This window comes from Salvelinus sp. IW2-2015, linkage group LG32, assembly GCF_002910315.2.
Source record: "Salvelinus sp. IW2-2015 linkage group LG32, ASM291031v2, whole genome shotgun sequence".
Lineage (NCBI taxonomy): Eukaryota > Metazoa > Chordata > Actinopteri > Salmoniformes > Salmonidae > Salvelinus > Salvelinus sp. IW2-2015.
This window is the reverse complement of record NC_036871.1, coordinates 31,966,983-31,994,409: the sequence shown is the minus strand read 5'-3', so window position 1 is coordinate 31,994,409 and position 27,427 is coordinate 31,966,983. Positions and strand designations below refer to the sequence as shown.

The window sequence follows — 27,427 nt, the reverse complement described above, 5'->3', positions numbered from 1 at the left end:
CTACCCTCACCACCTGGGGGCGGCCCGTCAGGAAGTCCAGTACCCAGTTGCACAGGGCGGGGTCGAGACCCAAGGTCTCGAGCTTGATGACGAGTTTGGAGGGTACTATGGTGTTAAATGCTGAGCTGTAGTCGATGAACAGCGTTCTCACATAGGTATTCCTCTTGTCCAGATGGGTTAGGGCAGTGTGCAGTGTGGTTGCGATTGCGTCGTCTGTGGACCTATTGGGGTGGTAAGCAAATTGGAGTGGGTCTAGGATGTCAGGTAGGGTGGAGGTGATATGGTCCTTGACTAGTCTCTCAAAGCACTTCATGATGACGGAAGTGAGTGCTACGGGGCGATAGTCGTTTAGGGGACTTCTGGTCCCCACAAGAATAGTTAAACATGTCCACACACACACACAATAAATCTTTTTCCAAGCTGTCATTTATTTTAAGCCTTTACAGTATGTTTAAGTTTTCTTGTTTAAAAAAAATGAATACTGTTGTTATATTTCTTTGTCAGTAGAAAACATCCATGTGATTTACAGCACATTTCAGTGCACAAGAAGAAAAAAAGCTTACCAACTAAAGTTACAATAATTCAACAGAGTAGGTTGGTATGACCCATGACCTGTCTGTAGGAAAAGCCTGCTTGCACCCTTGGATTTGACAAGTTAGAAGAGGGGTGGGTGAACATTTAATCTAGAGAAAATAAAACAAAAATAAAATACATTCAGACGACAAGTTTACAGATGGACTCAGACTTAAAATGCATCAACAAAGTAACCCCTCTATTTGTTTGAAATATAAAAATCAGAAGCATCAGGTGTTTTGAGATTTAGTGCTAGTGAATATCCAATAGTTGTATTTTGAAAGTATTATTTTCACGGTCATTTTTTTGTATCCTTTTCATATTGTATGGATGGCAAAGTTACAGGTGTGGTGTGAATAAAAAAATGGGGCTCTGAGAAAGTACTGTCTTTTATGGATTCAAAGCAAAGTGAAAAAATGAAACAATATTTTGACAAGATGCTCTGAGCAAGGATGTTGAAAACATGAGGATGTCCATATGAGCGGACATATTTAACTTAATGACGTGTTACAACAGAGGACAAGGAAAACTTGAGGAAGGGGATGATGTGATTGGCCAATTCTATTATATTGGCCAGATTTAGACATAGGCCAGTGAAATGATGAGATCAACAATTTACTCATCATCATCGTCATCATCATCATCATCATCGTCATCTGGATCAATTTCATCTGAAAGAACATCTTCAATCCATTCCTCAAGCTCATCTGCGCTTGGTAGGTCGTCATCATTGTCGATTTCCATCCATACACTGTCGGCCTATAGAGAGACAAAAAGCAATTCAGTGCCAAAGATAGACTATTGAATGTTTTTTAATGCTAGTGGAACTAGAAATAGAATGATTAGAACGGACGTCACCATTAAAGTCACTGAAAGCATAATGGGTGCACTACCGGCCATTGCGAGTGTAACCATAGCAGCAAAGCAGGAAGTAAAAGCAGGAAATGTACCCATCAATCTGTGCTGTAATTTGTTGAATCAACTGAACAACACATGAGTTTACCAGTTAAATTGCCAGCGTTAGAGGTTCCAAGCCTGTTCTATTCATTCTATTTCTATGAGTAGAACCTCATGACTCCTCATACATGACAGAAACATTACTCACATCTTCAACATCCACAACACCAATCTGGGGAGAGCCCAGGTCAATTCCAAAGGTCTTCTCCCAGTATGGGACAAGCTAAAGAGGATGGATAATATTTCAGGAAGAAATCAACAGCAATCAGAATCTCATATCACTATCCCCCATATTTAATGTGGGAAATTGGATAGATGGATTATATTGTATTGATAAGTGACCATCCATGACCATGATTTTACCAGCGGGAAGTCATCTGGATCAATCCAGACAATGCTGAGGTTGGGATTATCATTGTGCTCCTCTGCTACTTCCTTTAGGATTTCCAGGAACTCAAAACCATCTGGGAAGTCAAAGGTCAAGTGTCAAATGTACATAAAGCCTTATGAAACCCCTCTTGCTGACAATGGTTCACTCCTCCCCCACCCAGCCCTATTGACTCATTAGCCTCCCCTTTGGTTCTGTACCTGGATCATCCTCTTCTGCGAATGCAATGATGTGCTCACCATCGATGTCATCCTCCTAAGAAAATACAGACTCCTTAAACGCACTAACACCAGGTAAGAAAACTGGCATGGGGAATATAGACTACCTACAAGTGTATTTCCATCCTTGTTTGCACATTTAGGCCACATAAATACACTGAACAAAAATATAAGCACAACACGTAAAATGTTGGTCCCATGTTTCATGAGCTGAAAAAAATCKCAGAAAATGTTCATATGCACAAAAGCATATTTCTCTCAAATGTTGTCCACAAATTTGTCTACATCCCTATTAGTGATAATTTCTTATTTGCCAAGATAATCCATCCAATTGACAGATGTGGCATGTCATGAAGCTGATTTAACAGCATGATCATTACACAGGTGCACCTTGTGCTGGGGACAATAAAAGGCCACTTTAGAATGTGCAGTTTTGTTACACAAAACAATGCCACAGATGTCTCAAGTTTTGAGGGAGCATGCAATTGGCATACTGACTGCAGGAATATCCATCAGAGCTGTTGCCAGAGAATGTAATGTTAATTTATCTACCATACACTGCCTCCAACGTTGTTTTAGAGAATTTGGCACTACGTCCAACCAACCTCAAAACTGCAGACCACGTGTAACCACGCCAGCCCAGGAGCTCCACATCTGGCTTGTCTGTAATAAAGGTATTTTGTGGGAAAAAACATATTGTGATTGGCTGAGCCTGGCTCCCTATGCCATCCCAGGCCGCCCCATGGCTGCACCCCTATCCAGTCATGTGAAATACATAGATTAGGGCCTAATGAATTTATTTCAATTGACTGATTTCCTTATATGAACTGTAACTCAGTAAAATCTTTGAAATTGTTCCATGTTGCATTTATATTTTTGTTCAGCATGTTGCGTTTATATTTTTGTTCAGCATGTTGCGTTTATATTTTTGTTCAGCATGTTGCGTTTATATTTTTGTTCAGCATGTTGCGTTTATATTTTTGTTCAGCATGTTGCGTTTATATTTTTGTTCAGCATGTTGCGTTTATATTTTTGTTCAGTATACTATATAGGTGGATAACAATAAAAATTGGGGAGGCATGCTTACTAAGAAGACATCATCCATTTTGTTTTGTCGGATGATTTTTATGGTAATAGTTGGTATAGCTTACCCAGATCTCATACATGTTATCGGGCTCCATCTTCCTCAGGGTTGGTCTATAAAGAAATAGGACGTCAGATATTTATTTATTGTTCATTGAGCAAGGTTACACTTTTTAAACTTTGAGTCTTACTTTAATGGGAATAGTCAGTTAAGAGTAATTAACACAATACTTAGCATATTTATATGTTTTCGCTTTCTGTAATACACATGACTTCCAGTGACCTATTTGCAACACTCATTTGTGTACGGGTTGATGGTCACTAGACTTGTTACTGACTGTTATGGATTGTTCTCATATCGTTTGATAGGGATTGACGCCGGAGCTACTCAAGGTACAAGGACCGAGGACACACTGATTATTATTGTATTGATGACATTATGAACACTCTGTGATTCTGTAGCAGAAAAGTTACTGTCTTTTGTTTTGACTTTGTACAAGCCTCTTGGGCTGATGTTTAGAGAACATTTAGTACTGTTCGATTAGAATTTAAAGGGGCCCGTCTCCAACAGGCCCGATTATACATTTTTTCTGGAGGTGTCTCCCTGTTGCAACTGTTGATTTTGATTGATATTATCAACGACTGCTCTCCTTTTGGTTCACCTGAAAATTCCCTTTACACCTAGTTATAGGGTTTTTACAAGTCAAATCACAAAGCCAGGAAAGAACACCTGACRCTTCTCATTATGTATTGTGCCATTCTGGCCACTGTGGCCATGAATCTCACCTGTCGTGATCCTCTATGTACTCGACAAGCTCCTCCTCTGTGTAGGGCTTTCCGGGGATAACTATGGGTTCATCTATAAAGGGTTCATAGAAGTCCACCTCATTCACCTTCAGGCCCAGATCCTTGGCAACCTGGAATACAGAGGATTGGACTGAAGGAACAATGGGATACTTTTAAAGGAGAGTAGAGCTCCAGTGTAATTTTGAGGATGTAGTTGTTAGTAAGGTTCTTCACCTTGGGAGTGAATGTAGCGAAGAACTTGATGTGTGGGTGGAACTCCTCAGCCGCGTCCACATAGGCCAAATAATCTGAAATGTTACAGGCATCTGTTAAGACCTTAGTAAAATCTAGATTTTTTGTTGACAAATACACTGTTAATACACTGTTTTATCCATAAAATGTACACATAACTTATAATATACAGTAAAAACACAGAAATAAAATGTTTTAAATAATACATTATATAATATAATACATTATATATTCTTACGTTCAGACTTTTCGCTCTTAAAGTAGCCAACCAGTTTGATATCCTCCTCAATGTTATGGAAACCTTTAACCTCCGGATCGTTCTCAATGATCTCAACTGGGTCTTCAAGAACCTTGAACAGAGTAAAAGAAGGATGGATGGAGAGAGGAAGATCATGGTGGGGGAAAAGAGTGTGAAACAGTACAGAATATATCAGTGGTGGATAAATAGTCTGTTTCCTACAAATTGTAGCCAGGTAAAAGAGAGCATAAATAGATGACATTACTCTCACATACATCATAGATGAACTCCACAATTGTGTCTGCAGCAAGCTCCCCATCGTACTCAATGATCTCGTTCTCGGTGAAAATGTAGATGCTGTCGGCCTCCTCAAGTCCTGAGGAGATAACAGAATTTCAACTCGGGGCTTACATATACAGTCATACCCTTGAATCCACTAGTGGTCAGGCTTGCTCATGGGTTGCCTTAGCACAGTGACACAAGATGTGCATCTCAAAAGTGTAGTGGCTTCTTCTCCTTGCTTCATCATCACTGAGGTGAGATAATTAAAAAGGTGATGTCTCAGTGGGCAATGGGCGTCCACCATATTGCTTTCTCCTATAATATATTTCCTATTTCTGGGAGAGTGTAAGTCTCAGTGACCCCTTCCTTCAAAATAACCTTTTTGAAAAACAGTACTCCGCAAAACTGTCATCGTAAGAGTGAGGTATCTTAGTCAGCAGCCTGTCGAAGTGCGACCTGCACAGCAGCTCGTGCACATAAACAAGTAGAAATGTGAAATAGTGTTCTGCAGCGCCCTCCACAGGGGAAATTATCTACATTGATAGTTGCAGAGGAAGGAGGCAAGACAAGGAGAGGAATCCATGTATGACTATTGAGATGCATCCATTGAGACCGGTCAAGCAGTTTACTCCACTGAGCACATACCTGGTCAGTGGTGATGTCTAGATTTGATTGTGACACTTTGACAAATGGATCATGTTGAAAGATGGTGACAATTTCACCATAACTGGCCTCAGAACTATAAATAATCCCATGAATCTTGAATATCGTTAATAGTGTCTATTTCTGTGCGTATTTACCTAGTTTCTTAGCAACAACACTGCCCTTCTTCTCATCAACAAGGCCAAATCCAATATCCTCATCGTCAAGGTCACCAAGGACCTGAGCTGCAAGCTGTGAAAAAAAAACACTTTCACATAACTGAAGACACAGTGGCACCCTTATGCCTGAGCAGGAATATCTTCTGTATAATGTACGAAGAACTTATAAGGACTTTTGGGGAGTTTGTTTTTAAGTTTATTTATGAGTATTCTGTAAGGAAATTGATATGCATTCATTTCACCCTCAGCTTTGTGGGTTTGCAAGAGGGACAGGTGTCATTCTCAGTGCACTGTGTACACACTAAAGCAAACAGAAATGTTGTTGTTTTATTTCGCACATTTTCATTCAGTTCCTCCACCATAAAAGCCTGGGACTCAGAGCGCTGTCCATGCACTTTCTAAATCTGTGTGAAACTTGACCCTTATAACTGACAACTGGCTCAACCAACGATGTTGCCACATCCGTGGCCTGCATACGGAGGGGGTGGGATAACAGTTCTGCTGACTGCGTTGGGGTAACTGGGTGCTTGGATAGCAACAGGTGCAACCCTGCTTTCACATATCTCTTGTAGCACTTCATCAAGGAGGTGCAGGCACCCAAACATACATACACATAGACACACAGACTGACATGAAGGATAAGTTATCAGTGCTTCTGTGCAGTTAATTTTATTGCATAGCAAAATCCCATAACCAGGCTGTCATGTTCCACACCATGGCAATGATGATAGCTGGCACTGATGGTAGGCCTAGAGATCCTAGCCAGAAACTGCGGGATGCAAGCAATAGTGGCCCTTGCTTTATGTCTTGGTGTGCAATTTGATATTATCTACCTTTTGGGGGAATTTTATTTGTGAATAACTGTAAAACAGCGGCCCAAATGTCTGCGGTGAATTATTATACTGTATTATAATAGTACAATAGCAGGCTGTCCCAGGAAAGCTGATTTTCAGCTAAAGTCCCCACTATTTACTTGTCAGATTAATAGGTTTTACCTTGTAGACACTTCCCACTGCGTACAAACTGTTTTAAACAAATTTGTTTCCATGTCATTTCAACAAAAAAAATTCAATCTGATGATGCTGAATCAACATGGAAAATTGATAAAATTTGCAAAACGTCATCAACGTGCATGAATTTAGGGACTTTTTGTATTTTTTTCACCCAACCTAAATTCAATGACATGGTTTGACTTTTTGTTGTTTTCACTTTGAATTCACGTTAGATGACAACTCAATCAAATATGAATCAAAACTACACGCTGAACTGACGTCTGTGCCCAGTGAGTTATGTGTCCATATTTGTCATGGGGGGGAGTGGTATTCATATGAAGAGGTTCTAAGGGGGTCAGGATCTAGATCGGCCTGTTAAATAGATTGAGGGCTAAACTCAGCTAAAGGCTTTTAGCCAAACAGACTACTACAGCTATATAAGGTTGCTGTTTGGGGGCATGAGTTGTGAAGCGGGCAGGTTTCTTGCCTGAGTGCAAGGGGAGAGTTTGCTTCGTGACAAATCAGGGAAGGGAGGAGGGAGGAGCACATACTGTACATCTAAATGAGATGACATGCTATCCTCATCTATCTCATTGCCTGACCTAGATTATACCATAGAAATAGAATAAATAGAATGGGTGTCTCCATTCAAGTCGATGATGGCATAATGGGTGGACTGGCATCAATTCATGAACTAGCCCACTGCAAAGAACATCAGGCTCAGCCTTTCATAAATATGTGGGACTGACTCATAAACGATATGTAAAATCTGATATGGACAGTGTTGTATAACAGTCTCATCGGTTGTTCCCTACAAATGCTGTTTTGAATTAAAAATAAATTGTACCTAGATTAGGAGAAGAAGGCTGCAAAGGCTGCAAAGCCGAAACGTCTGTGTATGCTATCCTGATGCAGTGAATTTTTTTCTCTCAAAATGAAGTAAGATTTGAGACATCTTTTTGAGTGCAGACCCATTACACCTTTTGTTTGTCCTAATTTGCGGGTTTTTTACACACTAGCCAAGCTTCTGGGAGAGCGCGATGGTTCTCTTTTGATTAGCCATTGAGAGTGTACCCATAGCAGCAAAGCAGGAAGAAAAAGCAGGAAGTGTACCCATCAATCTGTGCTGCGATTTGTTGAATCAACTCAAGTGTACCACATCAGTTAGCATCATTTGAATACAGTGGAGGCTCCTCAGATGAAGAAGGGGAGGACCATCCTCCTCAGTGAATTTCATAAAAATAGTGAAACATTATTTTTTAAAATAATTTTCAGATAAAACCATATGCACATCACCAAATAATTGATTAAACACACTGTTTTGGAATTAAGGTCTACAGTAGCCTCAACAGTACTCTCTGGGGTAGCACCATGGTGTAGCTGGAGGACAACTAGTTTCCGTCCTCCTCTGGGTACATTGACTTCAATACAAAACCTAGGAGGCTCATGGTTCTCACCACCTTCCATAGACTTACACAGTAGTTATGACAACTTCCAGAGGACGTCCTCCAACATATCAGAGTTCTTGCAGCATGAACTGACATGTTGTCCACCCAATCAAATGATCAGAGAACAAATCTAGTACTGAAAGCATAAGCTACAGCTAGCTAGCACTGCAGTGCATAAAATGTGATGAGTAGGTGACTCAAATAGAGAGAGACAATAGTTGAACAATTTTGAATAAATAAATATTCAAAATGAAGGATACGCAAGAGATAGAGAGAGAGCTAGCTATATTTTGTTGTATACATTTTTCCACTTCAAGATGCACTATGTAGAAGTCGCTCTGCCATTTCCTTCTTGCTAAAATTCTAATAGTTCGCTTAATTTCAGTTTGTAACAAAACAAGTATAGCGTAGAGAATCATTGTACCATCTAAACCGCTGTGAAATAGTTAGCTAGCTAGCTAGTTTAGCCTACTGAGACACACGGCTCAAACAGAGGGATGTTATGTTAGCTAGCTGGCTACGGCTTTCCAACACTGGAACTCTTCCAAGTCAAGGTAAACTTTTGGTTTTATTAATCTATTCCCACAGGGGCCCTGTATTACTTGCTGTACACTGTACTGCATGATTGTATCGGGTTTACTAACGCGTTAGTTTTAGTAGCTATGGTGACAACGATGTAGGCCAGCATTTCCCAAACTCAGTCCCTGGGACCCCAAGGGTTGCATGTTTAGTTTTTTTGCCCTAGCACTGCACAGCTGATTCAAATTATCAAAGCTTGATGATTAGTTGATTATTTGAATCAGCTGTGTAGTGCTAGAGCAAAAACCAAAACGTGCACCCCTTGGGGTCCCGAGGACTGAGTTTGGGAAACCCTGATGTAAGCTGTGTGTAGCGGTTATGGTATGAAGGTTTGGCTTGGAAAGGTTTTTTTCGCCTGGTCACAGAATAGCGTGTAGCTGCGAGAAGGAATTATACAATGAGCAAAGAGATCATGCTGTTTGTATGTGGCTGTTATGAAAGTGAGCTGTGGTTGGGGGTGATCATGGGTGTATTCATTCCGCCGATTCTGTAAAAATGAATCTTAAACGGAAGCAAAAGGAACAGAGTGCTGATAAACATACCTGAACTTGTCCAATAGAAACTCTTGTTTGCAACTGTTTGGACTAATGATTACACCCTAGATCATCTAGATGCAGATGAAATCTCGCGTCTTGTGACGGCCGGCCGCCCAACAACCTGCCCGCTTGACCCTATCCCCTCCTCTCTTCTCCAGACCATTTCCGGAGACCTTCTCCCTTACCTCACCTCGCTCATCAATCATCCTTGACCGCTGCTACGTCCTTCAGTCTTCAAGAGAGCGAGAGTTGCACCCCTTCTGAAAAACCTACACTCGATCCCTCCGATGTCAACAACTACAGACCAGTATCCCTTCTTTCTTTTCTTCCAAAACTCTTGAACGTGCCGTCTTGGCCAGCTCTCCTGCTATCTCTCTCAGAATGACCTTCTTGATCCAAATCAGTCAGGTTTCAAGACTAGTCATTCAACTGAGACTGCTCTTCTCTGTGTCACGGAGGCGCTCCGCACTGCTAAGCTAACTTTCTCTCCTCTGCTCTCATCCTTCTAGACCTATCGGCTGCCTTTGATACTGTGAACCATCAGATCCTCCTCTCCACCTCTCCGAGTTGGGCATCTGGGCGCGCCCCACGCTTGGATTGCGTCCTACCTGACGGTCGCTCCTACCAGGTGGCGTGGCGAGCTTGTCTCTGCACCAGTGCTCTCAAACTGGTGTCCCCAGGGCTCTGTTCTAGGCCCTCTCCTATTCTCGCTATACACACAAGTCACTTGGCTCTGTCATATCCTCACATGGTCTCTCTATCATTGCTATGCAGACGACACACATTAATCTTCTCCTTTCCCCTTCTGATAACCAGGTGGCGAATGCATCTCTGCATGTCTGGCAGACATATCAGTGTGGATGACGGATCACCACCTCAAGCTGAACCTCGGCAAGACAGAGCTGCTCTTCCTCCCGGGGAAAGACTGCCCGTTCCATGATCTCGCCACCACGGTTGACAACTCCATTGTGTCCTCCTCCCAGAGTGCTAAGACCTTGGCGTGATCTGGACAACACCCTGTCGTTCTCAACTAACATCAAGGCGGTGCACGTTTCTGTAGGTTCATGCTCTACAACATTCGCGAGTAGACCGACTGCTCACACAGGGCGGCGCAGGTCCTAATCCAGGCACTTGTCATCTCCCGTCTGGATTACTGCAACTCGCTGTTGGCTGGGCTCCCTGCCTGTGCCATTAAACCCCTACAACTCATCCAGAACGCCGCAGCCCGTCTGGTGTTCAACCTTCCAAGTCTCTCACGTCACCCCGCTCTTCCGCTCTCTCCACTGGCTTCCAGTTGAAGCTCGCATCTGCTACAAGACCATGGTGCTTGCCTGGAGCTGTGAGGGGACGGCACCTCCGTACCTTCAGGCTCTGATCGGCCCTACACCCAAACAAGGGCACTGCGTTCATCCACCTCTGGCCTGCTCGCCTCCCTACCTCTGAGGAAGTACAGTTCCCGCTCAGCCCAGTCAAAACTGTTCGCTGCTCTGGCACCCCAATGGTGGAACAAACTCCCTCACGACGCCAGGTCAGCGAGTCATCACCACTTCCGGAGACACCTGAAACCCCACCTCTTTAAGGAATACCTAGGATAGGATAAAGTAATCCCTCTACCCCCCCCCCCCCCCTTAAAAGAGTTAGATGCACTATTGTAAAGTGGTTGTTCCACTGTATCAATAAGGTGCATGCCCAATTTGTAAGTCGCTCTGGATAAGAGCGTCTGCTAAATGACTTAAATGTAAATGTAAATGTAAGAGTGTGCAAGGTGGTATTGAATAGGCACACAATGTACTTACTCAAGTCCGATTTGGATTTATTTGGCAGTTTTTGCTCCATAACATGTAGAAGTTGTCCCTTTTTAGGTTTAGAAGAAGATTAGTTAGAATAGAAGCTGGTTAGAATAGCTAGCATACAGCAATCGTTTATGGTAGTCAAATTTGTTTTTTAATTGTAACTCTTTACCACATCTATTGCGAGTGTACACATCAGTTTACCAGTCAAATTGCCAGGGTTAGAGGTTCCAAGCCCGTTCTATTCATTCTATTTCTATGTAGTATACTCTCTCTCTCTCTTTCTCTGCAATAGACCAAAACAGAGTGCAGAGTGAACATTAATTTCACATAATGTCATGGCACTACTYCCTTTCAAATAGCAACACAGCACTTTAGGATACACAAAAATCCACAATAGCAGCACTCGATAAATATAGACCCAGAGCCACACCAACCAAGGACTATTTTGGCAAGGTGCTGATGACGCTCAAGTCTCTAGGATCCGCTGACAGGTACAGTACTGCAGCCGTCTGTCAGCCCAGTCCAGTCAGCCGACACCGCAGTACTGGGGCCTGAACCTCCTGGGCTAGGCCTCGATGTCCCATAACATACAGAGGAGGGGGCAGGCAAGCATTCTCAGATGATGATTAATATATCATTAATCAAAACACCCTGCTGAGTAGACATATGTCTCTCACACACACGGACCTACATACATACATACATGCACACATGTCGGACCTACATACATACATACATGCACACATGTACTAATATACACCCACATGCACACACGCAAGTGGATGTGTTCGTTTCCTGAAGCCTTTGTTTCCACCCGGGGAACCTGGTCATGGCAAAATTCTACAGTAGACTTTGGTATATTTGTTCATTATTCGTTTTCCAGGTGATTAAATGAGTAAAAGAAAAAGAAAACCATACAACTCCTTAAGAGGCACCAGTCCCAAAATAGCTCTTCAGCCATCAGAGCTGTGTTGTGTTTCTCTTCAGGGAATCCTGGGAGCTGTAGTCCAAAGTGGTTAAGTTGTAGTCCTAAGAAGTTGGGCCAGGCCTGGCAGAGCTGGATTTGAGAGGATTAGCTCATTGGCCATCTGAAGAGCATTTATATTTCTTTATAAACCACCAGTCATTCACACCCATTTGTCTTCAGTTTCAGGCCATCCAGGGGTACCTATGGGTTTCACTGCTGAATGAGATAACCTTTGTGCCTCCTGAGAGGGCTACTGATTTCACTGGAGATCAAGAACCAGTATCCCCTTTCAAGGGTGAGAGAGTGCAGGGGTTAAAGATTGAACAATGTAGTTAATTCGAAATGTAGGTTGGCACTTGCTTTGGTGCCAAAACTAATCAAAAAGTGTCTATGAAATCACACAATGCATACCTTCTTGACATCCATATTGCTCAGATATGAGTGAATTAGGAATAGCTGCACATCTCTCACTGAACGTATGGAATTGTGTAGACAGTAGGCCTATGTGGAGTTCTCTAAGTAACAGATTTACAATGGAGTGGTGTAGCCATTGAAATAGAATGTACACATTTTATTTATATGGGTAKATTTTTCTTCTATGTGCTGAACGTGACTGTTCTGCAGCTGAACATCTTGAGTGACAGGATGGAGCTTTAACCTTTGACCTTTAGCCTATCGTGAGGGGTTATAGGGATGGCATGTTGGCTGGTAGGAAGGCCAGTTGGAAATCAGGGAGAAGAAAAAGGTCACTTGAGTGTGCGATGGATGTAGCGAGGGGCGTACTTCAAAGAACAGGGTCACATAAACAGCTGTAGTCTGAAGCAGACCTACGGTGTAACTCTGTTGAAATGAGGTGATGACACGTCTAAATGATCATGCTATGGATGTAACCCTCTCACCAGGCTGAACGTGACTGTTCTGCAGCTGAACATCTTGAGTGACAGGATGGAGCTTTAACCTTTGACCTTTAGCCTATCGTGAGGGGTTATAGGGATGGCATGTTGGCTGGTAGGAAGGCCAGTTGGAAATCAGGGAGAAGAAAAAGGTCACTTGAGTGTGCGATGGATGTAGCGAGGGGCGTACTTCAAAGAACAGGGTCACATAAACAGACACACACAACGCACCCGTGGTCACACACACCCATGGTCACACACACCCATGGTGACACACACATATCAACATGGACATATGGCCATGTACACACACATATGGATTTACTCCGCACACCCTATTACAATCAATACAAGAAATGTAGAACATTTCTGATAGATGTTAGGAAGATAGAAGAGATTATTCTTATGGATTGTAAATCAGATCAGTCAACGAGCTGATGACTTGGGGTCCTGCTACTTCTGTCCATGTCATGTTTGAGTCATAAATGGTCGACAGTACAGATAGCAGGTCGAACACCTGCTATCTGTACTGTCGACCATTTGCCAGGATTGGTGATGGGATCCCGTGTCCTCACGACTCAGCACCCCCTCCATGCCACAGGCATGTGACAAATGTTTTTGTCTCAGTTGTCAGTATTTCTTATGTCGCTGCACTAATTCCTGCCCCACACCATTCCTTAAAGACAGACCCATCCCTGCCATCTCCCATTTCATCTAAGACCACAAAATCATGAGTCAGTCTTAAAACAATACACCCCAGGGATATTTACAGCAACCCAGAGATTTCTGGAACAGCAGGTGAGTCAACATAGTACCCCTACAGTCCCCTCCAGGCACTAGCGCTTATTTGGCAATTTATAGTATCAGCTGATTATTAATTCCTGTTACTATCTCATGTCTGCCTCTACCCATTTACCCCTGATGACCAAATTCATTCACTAAAAAGCCTTTCAAATTCAGTAAACTGTCCAATCCATGCAATAGTCGGACCCTTGCAGCTTTTGCTTCTTATCTATTGCCTTGAACATCTTAATTTAATCAATGTCTATGTTGTGGCATGTTTCAAAGGCCACATTTGAGTTGCCTTACCCTTAACAACAACACTTAGTTACCTGTAAATACTGTCTGTATCCACGTAGCCCCTTAATACACACTATCATGCCTCATCCAGTTGATTAATTACAGCAGTGATGGTGCATCCCTACCCAGGCACTGTGTGTCCCACTTCTACCTCCCAGTTACCCATCCCCTCTCCTCACCACCCCCCACTCAGTTGTCTGAGTCCTTCCAGTCGCCTGACCCAGTCCTCCCAGTCCCCTGACCCAGTCCTCTCAGTCCCCTGACCGAGTCCTCCCAGCCCCCTGACCCAGTCCTGCCAGTCACCTGACCCAGTGCACTCAGTCCCCTGACCCAGTCCTCTCAGTCCCCTGACTCAGTCCTCCCCACAAGATGTTGGTGACACCTTAATTGGGGAGGAAAGGCTCGTGGCAATGGCTGGAGCGGAATCAGTTGAACGGTATCAAATACATCAAACACATGGTTTGATGCCATTCTGGTCGCTCTGTTCCAGCCATTATTATGAGCCGTTCTCCCCTCAGCAGCCTCCACTGGTCCTCCCAGTCCCCTGACCGTCCTCCCAGTCCCCTGACCCAGTCCTCCCAGTCCCCTGACCCAGTCCTCCTAGTCCCCTGACCCAGTCCTCCCACCCCCCTGACCCAGTCCTCCCAGTCCCCTGACCTAGTCCTCCTAGTCCCCTGACCCAGTCCTCCCAACCTCCTGTCACCTGACCCAGACCTCCTAGTCCCCTGACCAAGTCCTCCTTGCCCAGTGACCCACCTCCAGGGCCAGTTCCTCGATTTCAAACTGTTTCTGGGCAACGGCATCGGATCCGGGATGCTCATGGTAGTACAGAACCATCACATCATGCGTCTTCATCACAGACTTGTAGTTCTTGGRAGTCAGCTCGATGACCCGGTCCATCCCATCGTACTCAGGGAAGTCCAAACCCTGCTCACCCCATGACAGTCCCCCGCAAGACAGAAGGACTGCCATAAGCACCCAGCTCCAATTCATGTTTCTTTGCTTATTTGGAAATTAATTGTAGTTTCAGTGAGTTAAAATTTAAAAAAAATCTTAAAAATGAGGAAGGACTTCCGATCCCCACCACCCAGAACAGAGCAAGACCAACTCCTGAGCCCCCCTTATTAAACCCCCTCACACGGGGAGCTGGAAACAGGGCAGAGAGAGCAAGAGGGGGTGGGCTCAATTATGGATGTAGGTGTGTGTGTGTGTGTGTGTGTGTGTGTGTGTGTGTGTGTGTGTGTGTGTGTGTGTGTGTGTTGTGTGTGTGTGTGTGGTGTGGTGTGTGTGTGGGTGTGTGGTGTGTGTGTTGTGTGCAGAGGGCATTTCGGGCTGAACCATTTTTAGCTCAGCTTGTTTTGGGTTTTTTTGCACAAAATTATCATTATATGGCTCATTATTAGTTCCTCAAGGGAAGAAAATGGGCTGGTGTGTTAGAAATGGAGGGGCGGAGTCTAGTCCCAGACCGCGCCGTGGTGTGTGTGTGTGTGTGTGTGTGTGTGTGTGTGTGTGTGTGTGTGTGTGTGTGTGTGGTGTGTGTGGGTGTGTGTGTGTGTGTGTGTGTGTGTGTGTGTGTGTGTGTGTGTGTGTGTGTGTGTGTGTGTGTGTGTGTGATATAACTTTACAAATTGAAAGGGGAGAAGTGAATTATAAATAAAAGTCTGCTACATGATCTCATACTAACTCCCCTCTCCCTACGTATTCAGTGGCAAGCAGTGCTAATTCCTATTTAGTCACCCCCACCCCACCGGCTCTTGTGGAGGGATATGAGGGGGAGAGGGATTTAGAGATGGGATATGTGTACTGTAAGGGGACAGTGTGACAAGGGGAGTGTTGACCGAGATGCCAAGCATATCTGGTGTCATTGACTGTAGAAAATTAAGGCTGTTTGCTTAACCCATGGCCTGCTATGTTTCGTTTGTCTCTGTGTTACTGTATCTGAGAGAACGAGAGGGAGAGTGTTTAGTGAGGAGCGGTCATATTAATACTTACACAATACGACTTTTGTAAGCATTATGTATTTCAAACAACTGTGGAGTCCTATCCTAATGTGTATTTGGGGGTGTTAGTTGTACAGGAGAAAAACACAATATTTTAGCTACATGGGCCAAGTGTGGTTGATGCGTAAACTCATGCAACTGAAATGCACTGCCTACTCTTAGGCAACAGCAGCCTCTAGTGGTGTAATATGGCATGGCAACAAATATGTGCAGTAATTTGGAGCCAAGCAGCCTCTCAGGATCGCTAGTTTTCTTTGATTGATGATTTGATATGTTTGGCACATATACCATTGTATTGTAACCAACAGAAACTGAAGACTTGGATTTAATTTAAGAACCTTTATTTTGGTCAGCAATTAACATAGAACAGATCAAGATTGGTTAAAACATTTTTTTAATATATATATATATATACAGGACCAGTCAAAAGTTTGGGCACACCTCCTCATTCAAGGGTTTTTCTTTATTTTTACTATTTTCTACAAAACGATGAAATAACACACATGGAATCATGTAGTAACCAAAAAATTGTTAAACAAATCAAAATATATTTAATATTTGAGATTCTTCAAGGTAGCCACCCTTTGCCTTGATGACAGATTTGCACACGCTTGGCATTCTCTCGACCAGCTTCACCTAGAATGCTTTTCCAACAGTCTTGAAGGAGTTCTCACATATGCTGAGCACTTGTTGGCTACTTTTCCTTCACTCTGCGGTCCAACTCATCCCAAACCATCTCAATTGGGTTGAGGTCGGGTGATTGTGGAAGCCAGGTCTTCTGATGCATCACTCTCCTTCATGGTCAAATAGCCTTTACATAGCCTGGAGGTGTGTTGGGTCATTGTCCTGTTGAAAACCAAATGATAGTCCCACTAAGCGCAATCCAGATGGGGTGGAGTATTGCTGCAGAATGCTGTGGTAGCCATGCTGGTTAAGTGTGCCTTGAATTCTAAATAAATCACAGAAATTGTCACCACAAAGCACCCCCACACCATCCCACCTCCTCCTCCATGCTTCACGGTGGGAGCCACACATGCGGAGATCATCCGTTCACCTACTCTGCGTCTCACAAAGACAGCGGTTGGAACCAAAAAGCGCACATTTGGACTCATCAGACCAAAAGACAGATTTCCACCGGTCTAATGTCCATTGCTCGTGTGTCTTGGCCCAAGTATGTCTCTTCTTATTATTGGTGTCCTTTGGTAATGGTTTCTTTGCAGCAATTCAACCATGAAGGCCTGATTCACTCATTCTCCTCTGAATAGTTGATGTTGAGATACGTATGTTACTTGAACTCTGTGAAGCATTTATTTGGGCTGCAATCTGAATTGCAGTTAACTCTAATAACATTATCGTCTGCAGCAGAGGTAACTCTGGGTCTTCCTTTCCTGTGGCGGTCCTCATGAAAGCCAGTTTCATCATAGCGCTTGATGGTTTTTGCGACTGCACTTGAAGAAACTTTCAAAGTTCTTGACATTTTCCGGACTGACTCACCTTCATGTCTTAAAGTAATGATGGACTGTTGTTTCTCTTTGCTTATTTGAGCTGTTCTTGCCATGATATGGCCTTGGTCTTTTACCAAATAGGGCTGTCTTCTGTATACCCCCTCTACCTTGTCACAACACAAATGACTGGCTCAAATGCATTAAAAAGGTAGGCCTCCCGAGTGGCGCAGTGGTCTAAAGCACTAGCTGGGGGGGGGGGGGGGAGAAGAGAAAAACCTGCATTAAAAGGAAAGAAATTCCACAAATTAACTTTAACTTTCACCTGTTAATTGATTCCATATGTGTTATTTAATAGTTTTGATGACTTCCCTATTTTTCTACAATGTAAAAAATAGTCAAAATATAGAAAAACCCTGGAATGAGTAGGTGTGTCCAAACTTTTGACTGGTACAATATATATATTTAGCTAAACAGGTGGGGCTCTGTCCCACCTGCCCTAAATGACGGGTCGCCACTTAAACTTAACAAGAACTTGCACTTGACTTGCAGATGTTGTCATAGGTTTCAAGCTCCAACAATGGAACAATATCTAGCAATACAATTACAATACACCCATAATCTAAAAGTTTTTTAAAAAAGAACAAAAAATGAAAACATCAGAACGAGCAATATCAGAAGGAGCAAAGTCAGAATCCTGATTTATTTTTATTTTATGTATCATTTTTTTTTWAAATTGCATTTATTTGTATCCTCATTAGCCAACGCCAATGGAATACAAATGCATTCGGAAAGGATTCAGACCCCTTAACTTTTTCAACATTTTGTTACGTTACAGCTTTCATCTAAAATGTATTAAATGTTTTTTTCACCTTAACACATTTACATAAGTATTCAGACCCTTTACTCACTACTCTGCTGAAGCACCTTTGGCAGCAATTACATCCTCCAGTCTTCTTGGGTATGACACTAAAAGCTTGGCACACCTGTATTTGGGGAGTTTCTCCCATTCTTCTCTGCAGATCCTCTCAAACTCTGTCAGGTTGGATGGGTAGTGTCGCTGCACAGATATTTTCAGGTCTCTCCAGAGATGTTCGATCGGGTTCAAGTCCAGGCTCTGGCTGGGACATTCAGAGACTTGCCCCGAAGCCACACCTGCGTTGTCTCGGCTGTGTGCTTAAGGTCGTTGTCCTGTTGGAAGGTGAACCTTCGCCCCAGTCTGAGGTCCTGAGCGCTCTGGAGCAGGTTTTCATCAAGGATCTCTCTGTTCTTTTTTCTGTTAATCTTTCCCTCGATCCTGACTAGTCTCCCAGACCCTGCTTCCGAAAAACATCCCCACAGCATGATGCTGCCACCACCATGCTTCACCATAGGGATGGTGCCAGATTTCCTCCAGATGTGACGCTTGGCATACAGGCCAAATAGTTACATTTCGGTTTCATCAGACCAGAGAATCTTGTTTCTCATGGTCTGAGATTCCTTTAGGTGCCTGTTGGCAAACTCCAAGCGGGCTGTCATGGGCCTTTTACTGAGGAGTGGTGGATTGGTGGAGTGCTGCAGAGATGTTTTTTTTCCGGTCACAGCTTGTAGACTTATTTACGTGCTGCTGTGCGGTTTGTTGCTAACGTTTCTTTGCTACCTGCCAACATTACGGTTTTGATTTWTTTTTWTTTTTTTCCTCGCTCAACTTTTTTCATTCAACTTTTTCACCCTGGATGTTTTATCTGGACATGGTTCTTCACGACCTACACCAGCCGAAGCTAAGTAGTAGCATTATCATTATGCCTTCTAACCGCAGTCGCTGTACTCATAATATACAGGAGAACGATCGGCTTATGGCGATGATAGCCATGCTGCAAGCCCAGCTTCAGACGCAATCGTTAGGCAAGGGTCATTTCAGTGTAGGAAAGGATGAAACAACGTCTGTGCCACCAATAAGTACAGATTGTAGTAAAAATCCCCTCGCACAGTCCCCACAACCGGACAATGTACTCATGGCTTCTGGGAGGAAATGCTGTAGGAATGCTCAACTGGTGTCGCTCATTCAGCCGACAGAAACTTTCAACCGGTTCTCCCCATTAAGCAACGAGTCGGAGTCAGAGGCCGAGCCTTCTCTGGTCTCTCCTCCACCCGTTACGGGGTCTGAGACGCCAAAGCCTCCCACCATTAGCTCTGACAAATTGAACACCCTAGTCATTGGCGACTCCATTACCCGTAGTATTAGACTTAAAAATAATCATCCAGTGATCATACACTGTTTACCAGGGTCAGGGCTACCGACGTGAAGGCTAATCTGAAGATGGTGCTGGCTAAGGCTAAAACTGGCGAGTGTAGAGAGTATAGGGATATTGTTATCCACGTCGGCACCAACGATGTTGGATGAAACAGTCAGAGGTCACCAAGCACACCATAGCTTCAGCGTGTAAATCGGCTAGAAAGATGTGTCGGCATCGAGTAATTGTCTCTGGCCCCCTCCCAGTTAGGGGGAGTGATGAGCTCTACAGAAGTCTCACAACCCAATCGCTGGTTGAAAACTGTTTTCTGCCCCTCCCAAAAGATAGAATTTGTAGATAATTGGCCCTCTTTCTGGGACACCCACAAACAGTACCGAGCCTGGCCTGCTGGACGGACTCCATCCTAGCTGGAGAGGTGCTCTCATCTATGAACATAGACAGGGCTCTAACTCCTCTAGCTCCACAATGAGATAGGGTGCAGGCCAGGCAGCAGGCTGTTAGCCACCCTGCCAGCTTAGTGTAGTCAGCTCAGCTACCCCCATTGAGACCGTGTCTGTGCCTCGATCTAGGTTGGGCAAAATTAAACATGGCGGTGTTCGCTTTAGCAATCTCACTGGAATAAAGAGAGATGTTGTGATATCTCACATCTCAAAATAGGGCTACTTAATGTTAGATCCCTCACTCCCAAGGAAGTTATAGTCAGTGAACTAATCACTGATCATAATCTTGATGTGATTGTCCTGACTGAAACATGGCTTAAGCCTGATGAATTTACTGTGTTAAATGAGGCCTCTCCTCCTGGTTATACGTGTGACCGTATCCCCCCCGCATCCCGATAGCAAATTTCAATTTACCCCCCAAAAATGACTGTGTTTTTGTCTTTTGAGCTTCTAGTCATGAAATTTATGCAGCCTACTCAATCACTCTTTATAGCTACTGTTTTACAGGCCTCTGGGGCCAAATACAGGGTTCCTCACTGAGTTCCCTGAATTCCTATCGGACCTTGTAGTCATGGCAGATAATATTCACATTTTGGTGACTTTAATATTCACATGGAAAAGTCCACAGACCTACTCCAAGAGGCTTTCGGAGCCATCATCGACTCAGTGGGTTTTGTCCAACATGTCTCTGGACCTACTCACTGCCACAGTCATACTCTGGACCTAGTTTTGTCCCGTGGAATAAATATTGTGGATCTTAATGTTTTTCATCATAATCCTGGACTATCGGACCACCATTTAATTACGTTTGCAATCGCAACAAATAATCTGCTCAGACCCCAACCAAGGATCATCAAAAGCCGTGCTATAAATTCTCAGACAACACAAAGATTCCTAGATGCCCTTCCAGACTCCCTCCACCTACCCAAGGATGTCAGAGTACAACAATCGGTTAACCACCTAACTGAGGAACTAAATATAACCTTGCATAATACCCTAGATGCAGTCGCACCCTTAAAAACAAAAAACATTTGTCATAAGAAACTAGCTCCCTGGTATACAGAAAATACCAGAGCCCTAAAGCAAGCTTCCAGAAAATTGGAACGGAAATGGCACTACACCAAACTGGAAATCTTCCGATTAGCTTGGAAAGGCAGTACCGTGCAGTATCGAAGAGCCCTCACTGCTGCTCGATCATCCTATTTTTCCAACTTAATTGAGGAGAATAAGAACAATCCCCCCCKAAAAAATTATACTGTCGCAAAGCTAACTAAAAAGCAGCATTCCCCAAGAGAGGATGGCTTTCACTTCAGCAGTGATAAACTTATTTGACGAAAAGATCATGATCATTAGAGAGCAAATTACGGACTCCGCTTTAAAGCTCAGTTGTCCTGAGTCTACACAACACTGCCAGGACCTAGGATCAAGGGAGAAACTAAAGCTTTTTAATACTATATCTCTTGACACATTGATGAAAATAGTCTTGGCCTCTAAACCTTCAGGTTGCATACAGGACCCTATTCCAACTAAACTACTGAAAGAGCTGCTTCCTGTGCTTGGCCCTCCTATGTTGAACATAATAAATGGCTACCTATCCACCGGATGTGTACCAAACTCACTAAAAGTGGCAGTAATAAAGCCTCTCTTGAAAAAGCCAAACCTTGACTCAGAAAATATAAAAAACTATCAGCCTATATCGAATCTCCAATTCCTCTCAACAATGCTAGAAAAAGCTGTTGTGCAGCAACTCACTGCCTTCCTGAAGACAAACAATGTATACGAAATGCTTCAGTCTGGTTTCAGACCCCATCATAGCACTGAGACTGCACTTGTGAAAGTGATAAATTACCTTTTTATCATCACCAGACCAAGGCTCTGCATCTGTCCTCGTGCTCCTAGACCTTAGTGCTGCTTTTGACACCATCGATCTCCACATTCTTTTGGAGAGATTGGAAACCCAAATTGGTCTACACGGACAAGTTCTGGCCTGGTTTAGATCTTATCTGTCGGAAAGATATCAGTTTGTCTCTGTGAATGGTTTGTCTTCTGACAAATCAACTGTAAATTTCGGTGTTCCTCAAGGTTCAATTTAAAGACCACTATTGTTTTCACTATATATTTTACCTCTTGGTGATGTCATTCGGACATTCGAACATTCAAACTTTCACTGCTATGCGGACGATACACAGCTGTACATTTCGATGAAACATGGTGAAGCCCCAAAATTGCCTTCCCTGGAAGCCTGTGTTTCAGACATAAGGAAGTGGATGGCGGCAAATGTTTTACTTTTAAACTCGAACAAAACAGAGATGCTAGTTCTAGGTCCCAAGAAACAAAGAGATCTTCTGTCGGATCTGACAATTAATCTTGATGGTTGTACAGTTATCTCAAGTAAGACTGTGAAGGACCTCGGCGTTACTCTGGACCCTGATCTCTCTTTTGACGAACATATCAAGAATATTTCAAGGACAGCTTTTTTCCTTCTTCGTAACATTGCAAAAATCAGAAACTTTCTGTCCAAAAATGATGCAGAAAAATGTATCCATGCTTTTGTCACATGTAGATTAGACTACTGCAATGCTCTACTTTCCGGCTACCCGGATAAAGCACTAAATAAACTTCAGTTATTGCTAAACTTGGCTGCTAGAATCTTGACTAGAACCAAAGAATTTGATCATATTACTCCAGTGCTAGCCTCTCTAGCTTAACTAGAGCCCTAGCCTTAACTGGCTTCCTGTTAAGGCTAGGGCTGATTTCAAGGTTTTACTACTAATCTACAAAGCATTACATGGGTTTGCTCACCCATCTTTCTGATTTGGTCCTGCCGTACATACCTACACATACGCCACGGTCACAAGATGCAGGCCTCCTTATTGTCCCTAGAATTTCTAAGCAAACAGCTGGAGGCAGGGCTTTCTCCTATAGAGCTCAATTTTTARGGAATGGTCTGCCTATCCATGTGAGAGACGCAGACTCTGTCTCAACCTTTAAGTCTTTATTGCAGACTCATCTCTTCAGTAGGTCCTATGATTGAGTGTAGTCTGGCCCAGGGAGGTGAACGGAAAGGCACTGGAGCGACGAACCGCCCTTGCTGTCTCTGCCTGGCCGGTTCCCCTCGCTCCACTGGGATTATCTGCCTCTAACCCTATTACAGGGGCTGAGTCACTGGCTTACTGGTGCTCTTTCATGCCATCCCTAGGAGGGGTGTGTCACTTGAGTGGGTTGAGTCACCGACGTGATCTTCCTGTCCGGGTTGGTGCCCACCTCGGGTTCGTGCCGTGGGGGAGATCTTTGTGGGCTATACTTGGCCTTGTCTCAGGGTAGTAGGTTGATGGTTGAAGATATCCCTCTAGGGGTGTGGGGGCTGTGCTTTGGCAAAGTGGATGAGGTTATATCCTGCCTGTTTGGCCCTGTCCGGGGGTAATGTCAGACAGTTCCACAGTGTCTCCCGAACCCTCCTGTCTCAGCCTCCAGTATTTATGCTGTAATAGTTTGTGTCGGAGGGCTAGGGTCAGTCTGTTATACCTGGAGTATTTCTCCTGTCTCATCCGATGTCTTGTGTGAATTTAAGTATGCTCCCTCTAATTCTCTCTCTCTCTTTTTCTCTTTCCCCTCTCTCTCTCTTTCTCTCTCTTTCTCTCTTCTCTCAGAGGACCTGAGCCCTAGGACCATGCCTCAGGACTACCTGGCCTGATGATTCCTTGCTGTCCGCAGTCCACCTGGCCGTGCCGCTGCTCCAGTTTCAGCTGTTCTGCCTGCAGCTATGGAACCCTGACCTGTTCACTGGACATGCTACTTTGTCCCGGACCTGCTATTTTGGAACCTCTCTCTACCGCACCTGCTGTCTCTAACTCTGAATGATCGGCTATGAAAAGCCAACTGACATTTACTCCTGAGGTGCTGACCTGTTGCACCCTCTACAACCACTGTGATTATTATTATCTGACCCTGCAGGTCATCTATGAACATTTGAACATCTTGGCCATGTTCTGTTTTAATCAGGTGGCCAGTCCTCAGAGCCTGGTTCCTCTCTAGGTTTCTTCCTAGGTTCTGGCCTTTTTAGGGAGTTTTTCCTAGCAACCATGCTTCTACATCTGCATTGCTCACTGTCTGGGTTTCTGTACAGCACATTTGCTAAAATTTCTAAACCTGTTTTTGCTTTGTCATTATGGGGTATTTTGTGTAGATTGATGAGGAAAATATTTATTTAATCCATTTTAGAATAAGGCTGTAACATAACAAAATGTGGATAAAGGGCAGGGGTCTGAATACTTTCCGAATGCACAGTATATGAATGTGAATAGTGTGCATGGACATTATATTAATAGAAGAGGTGTATGCAGCATTAGCTACATAGGATGAGCCATGACTAGAATACAGTGTATGATGTGGTAAAACAGTATGTAAATGCTATTGAAGTTACCAGTGTTCAATGAAGAGCTCCAAAAGTATTGGGACCATGACACATGTTTTGTTGTTTACATATACGTGAATTTGTCCCAATACTTTTGGTCCCCTAATATGGGGGGGACTATGTACGCAAAGTGCTGTAATTCCTAAATGGTTCACCTAATATGGATGGAAATATCCTCAAATTAAAGCTGACAGTCTGCACTTTAACCTCATAGTCATTATATAATTTAAAATCCAAAGTGCCGGAGTACGGAGCCGAAACAACAAAAACTGTGTCACGGTCCCAATACTTTTAAAGCTCATTATACAGTTGAAGTCGAAAGTTTACATACAATTAGGTTGGAGTCATTAAAACTCGTTTTTCAACCACTAATTTCTTGTTAACAAACTATAGTTTTGGCAAGTCGGTTAGGACATATACTTTGCATGACACAAGTAATTTTTCCAAAAATTGTTTCCAGACAGATTATTTCACTTATAATTCACTGTATCACAATTCCAGTGGGTCAGAAGTTTACGTACACTAAGTTGACTATGCCTTTAAACAGCTTGGAAAATTCCAGAAAATTATGTAATGGCTTTAGAAGCTTCTGATAGGCTAATTGACATAATTTCAGGCAATTGGAGGTGTACCTGTGGATGTATGTCACGCCCTGACCTTAGTTCCTTTTTCATGTCTCTATTTTGGTTTGGTCAGGGCATGAGTTGGGGTGGGCATTCTATGTTTTGCATTCTATGTTTTGTATTTCTTTGTTGTTTGGCCGGGTGTGGTTCTCAATCAGAGGCAGCTGTCTATCGTTGTCTCTGATTGAGAACCATACTTAGGTAGCTCTTGCCCACAGGGGTTTTGTGGGTAGTTGTTTTCTGTTTTTTGTGTCTGCACCAGACAGAACTGTTTCGGTTGTTCGCTTTGTTGTTTTTTGTATTTCAGTGTTCAGTTTTTATTTAATAAATGATGAACACTTACCACGCTGCGCTTTGGTCACCTTCTTCTTCAGACGGCCGTTACAGAACTACCCACCACCAAAGGACCAAGCAGCGTGGTAGGAGCGAGCAGCATTGGTTGGAGAGTTGTACATGGGAGGAAATCCTTGACGGCAAGGGACCCTGGGCACAGACGGGAGAGTATCACCGTTCCAAAGAGGAGCTGGAGGCAGTTAAGGCGGAGCGGCGACGCTACGAGGAGTTGGCTCGAGGAGGCGTGCACGAGAGGCAGCCCCAGAAATGTTTGGGGGGGGAACACGGGGAGATTGGCGGAGTCAGGTCATAGACCTGAGCCAACTTCTCGTGTTTGCCGTGGGGAGAGAGTGACCGGGCAGGCACCGTGTTATGCAGTGAGGCGTAGGGCAAAGGACCTTGTGAAGATGCTGGAGGAAACCGGTACAAGAGTATCTATATCCACAGTAAAACGAGTCCTATATCGACATAAGCTGCAAGGCCACTCAGCAAGGAAGAAGCCACTGGTCCAAAACCTCCATAAAAAAGCCAGACTACAGTTTACAACTACACATGGGGACAAAGATCATACTTTTTGGAGAAATGTCCTCTGGTCTGATGAAACAAAAATAGAACTGTTTGGCCATAATGACCATCGTTATGTTTGGAGGAAAAAGGGGGATGCTTGCAAGCCGAAGAACACCATCCCAACCGTGAAGCACAGGGGTGGCAGCATCATGTTGTGGGGGTGCTTTGCTGCAGGAGGGACTGGTGCACTTTACAAAATAGATGGCATCATGAGGCAGGAAAATAATGTGGATATATTGAAGCAACATCTCAAGACATCAGTTAGGAAGTTAATGCTTGATCGCGAATGAGTCTTCCAAATGGACAACCACCCCAAGCATACTTCCAAAGTTGTGCCAAAATGGCTTATGGACAACAAAGTCAAAGTATTGGAGTGGCCATCACAAAGCCTTGACCTCAATCCCATAGAACATTTGTGGGCAGAACTGAAGAACTGAGTTTAAATGAATTTGGCTAATCTGTATGTAAACTTCCGACTTCAACTCTACATAGGGCAGCAATCTTTTTTATTTATTTACTTTTATTTAACCAGGTAGGCTAGTTGAGAACAAGTCCTCATTTACAACTGTGACCTGGCCAGATAAAGCACAGCAGATTGACACATACAACAACACAGAGTTACACATGGAATAAACAAACGTACAGTCAATAATACAGTAGAAAATTAAAAAAAAAGTCTATATCCAGTGTGTGCAAATGAGGTAAGATAAGGGAGTTAAGGCAATAAATAGGCCATGGTGGCGAAGTAATTACAATATAGCAATTAAACACTGGAATGGTAGATGTGCAGAAGATGACTGTGCAAGTAGAGATACTGGGGTGCAAAGGAGCAAGATAAATAAATAAATACAGTATGGAGATGAGGTAGTTGGATGGGCTGTTTACAGATGGGCTATGTACAGGTGCAGTGATCTGTGAGCTGCTCTGACAGCTGGTGCTTAACGCTAGTGAGGGAGATATGAGTCAGTGATTCAGTGATTTTTGCAGTTCGTTCCAGTCATTGGCAGCAGAGAACTGGAAGGAAAGGCTGCCAAAGGAGGAATTGGCTTTGGGGGTGACCAGTGAGATATACCTGCTGGAGCGCGTGCTATGGTTGGGTGCTGCTATGGTGACCAGTGAGCTGAGATAAGGCGGGGCTTTACCTAGCACAGACTTGTAGATGACCTGGAGCCAGTGGGTTTGGCGACGGGTATGAAGCGAGGGCCAGCCAACGAGAGCGTACAGGTCGCAGTGGTGGGTGGTATATGGGGCTTTGGTGACAAAACAGATGGCACTGTGATAGACTGCATCCAAGTTGTTGAGTAGAGTGTTGGAGGCTATTTTATAAATGATATCGCCAAAGTCGAGGATCGGTAGGATGGTCAGTTTTACAAGGGTATGTTTGGCTGCATGAGTGAAGGAGGCTTTGTTGCGAAATAGGAAGCCAATTCTAGATTTAATTTTGGATTGGAGATACTTAATGTGAGTCTGGAAGGAGAGTTTACAGTC

General features: G+C 43.7%; 1 protein-coding gene across 1 annotated transcript; it reads right to left on the bottom strand.

Annotated features, from left to right (window-relative positions):
• Positions 1-949: 949 nt before the first annotated feature.
• Positions 950-15,041, bottom strand: LOC111956668 (calsequestrin-1). Its single transcript, XM_023977202.2, has 11 exons — positions 14,643-15,041; positions 5,578-5,671; positions 4,771-4,871; positions 4,496-4,607; positions 4,240-4,313; positions 4,006-4,136; positions 3,288-3,333; positions 2,119-2,173; positions 1,894-1,994; positions 1,679-1,753; positions 950-1,332 (listed from the first exon to the last, which is right to left on the bottom strand). Exons 1-11 carry the CDS (start codon positions 14,877-14,879, stop codon positions 1,189-1,191), a joined length of 1,170 nt encoding a protein of 389 aa, XP_023832970.1. The 5' UTR covers positions 14,880-15,041; the 3' UTR covers positions 950-1,188.
• Between the last annotated feature and the right edge of the window lie 12,386 nt (positions 15,042-27,427).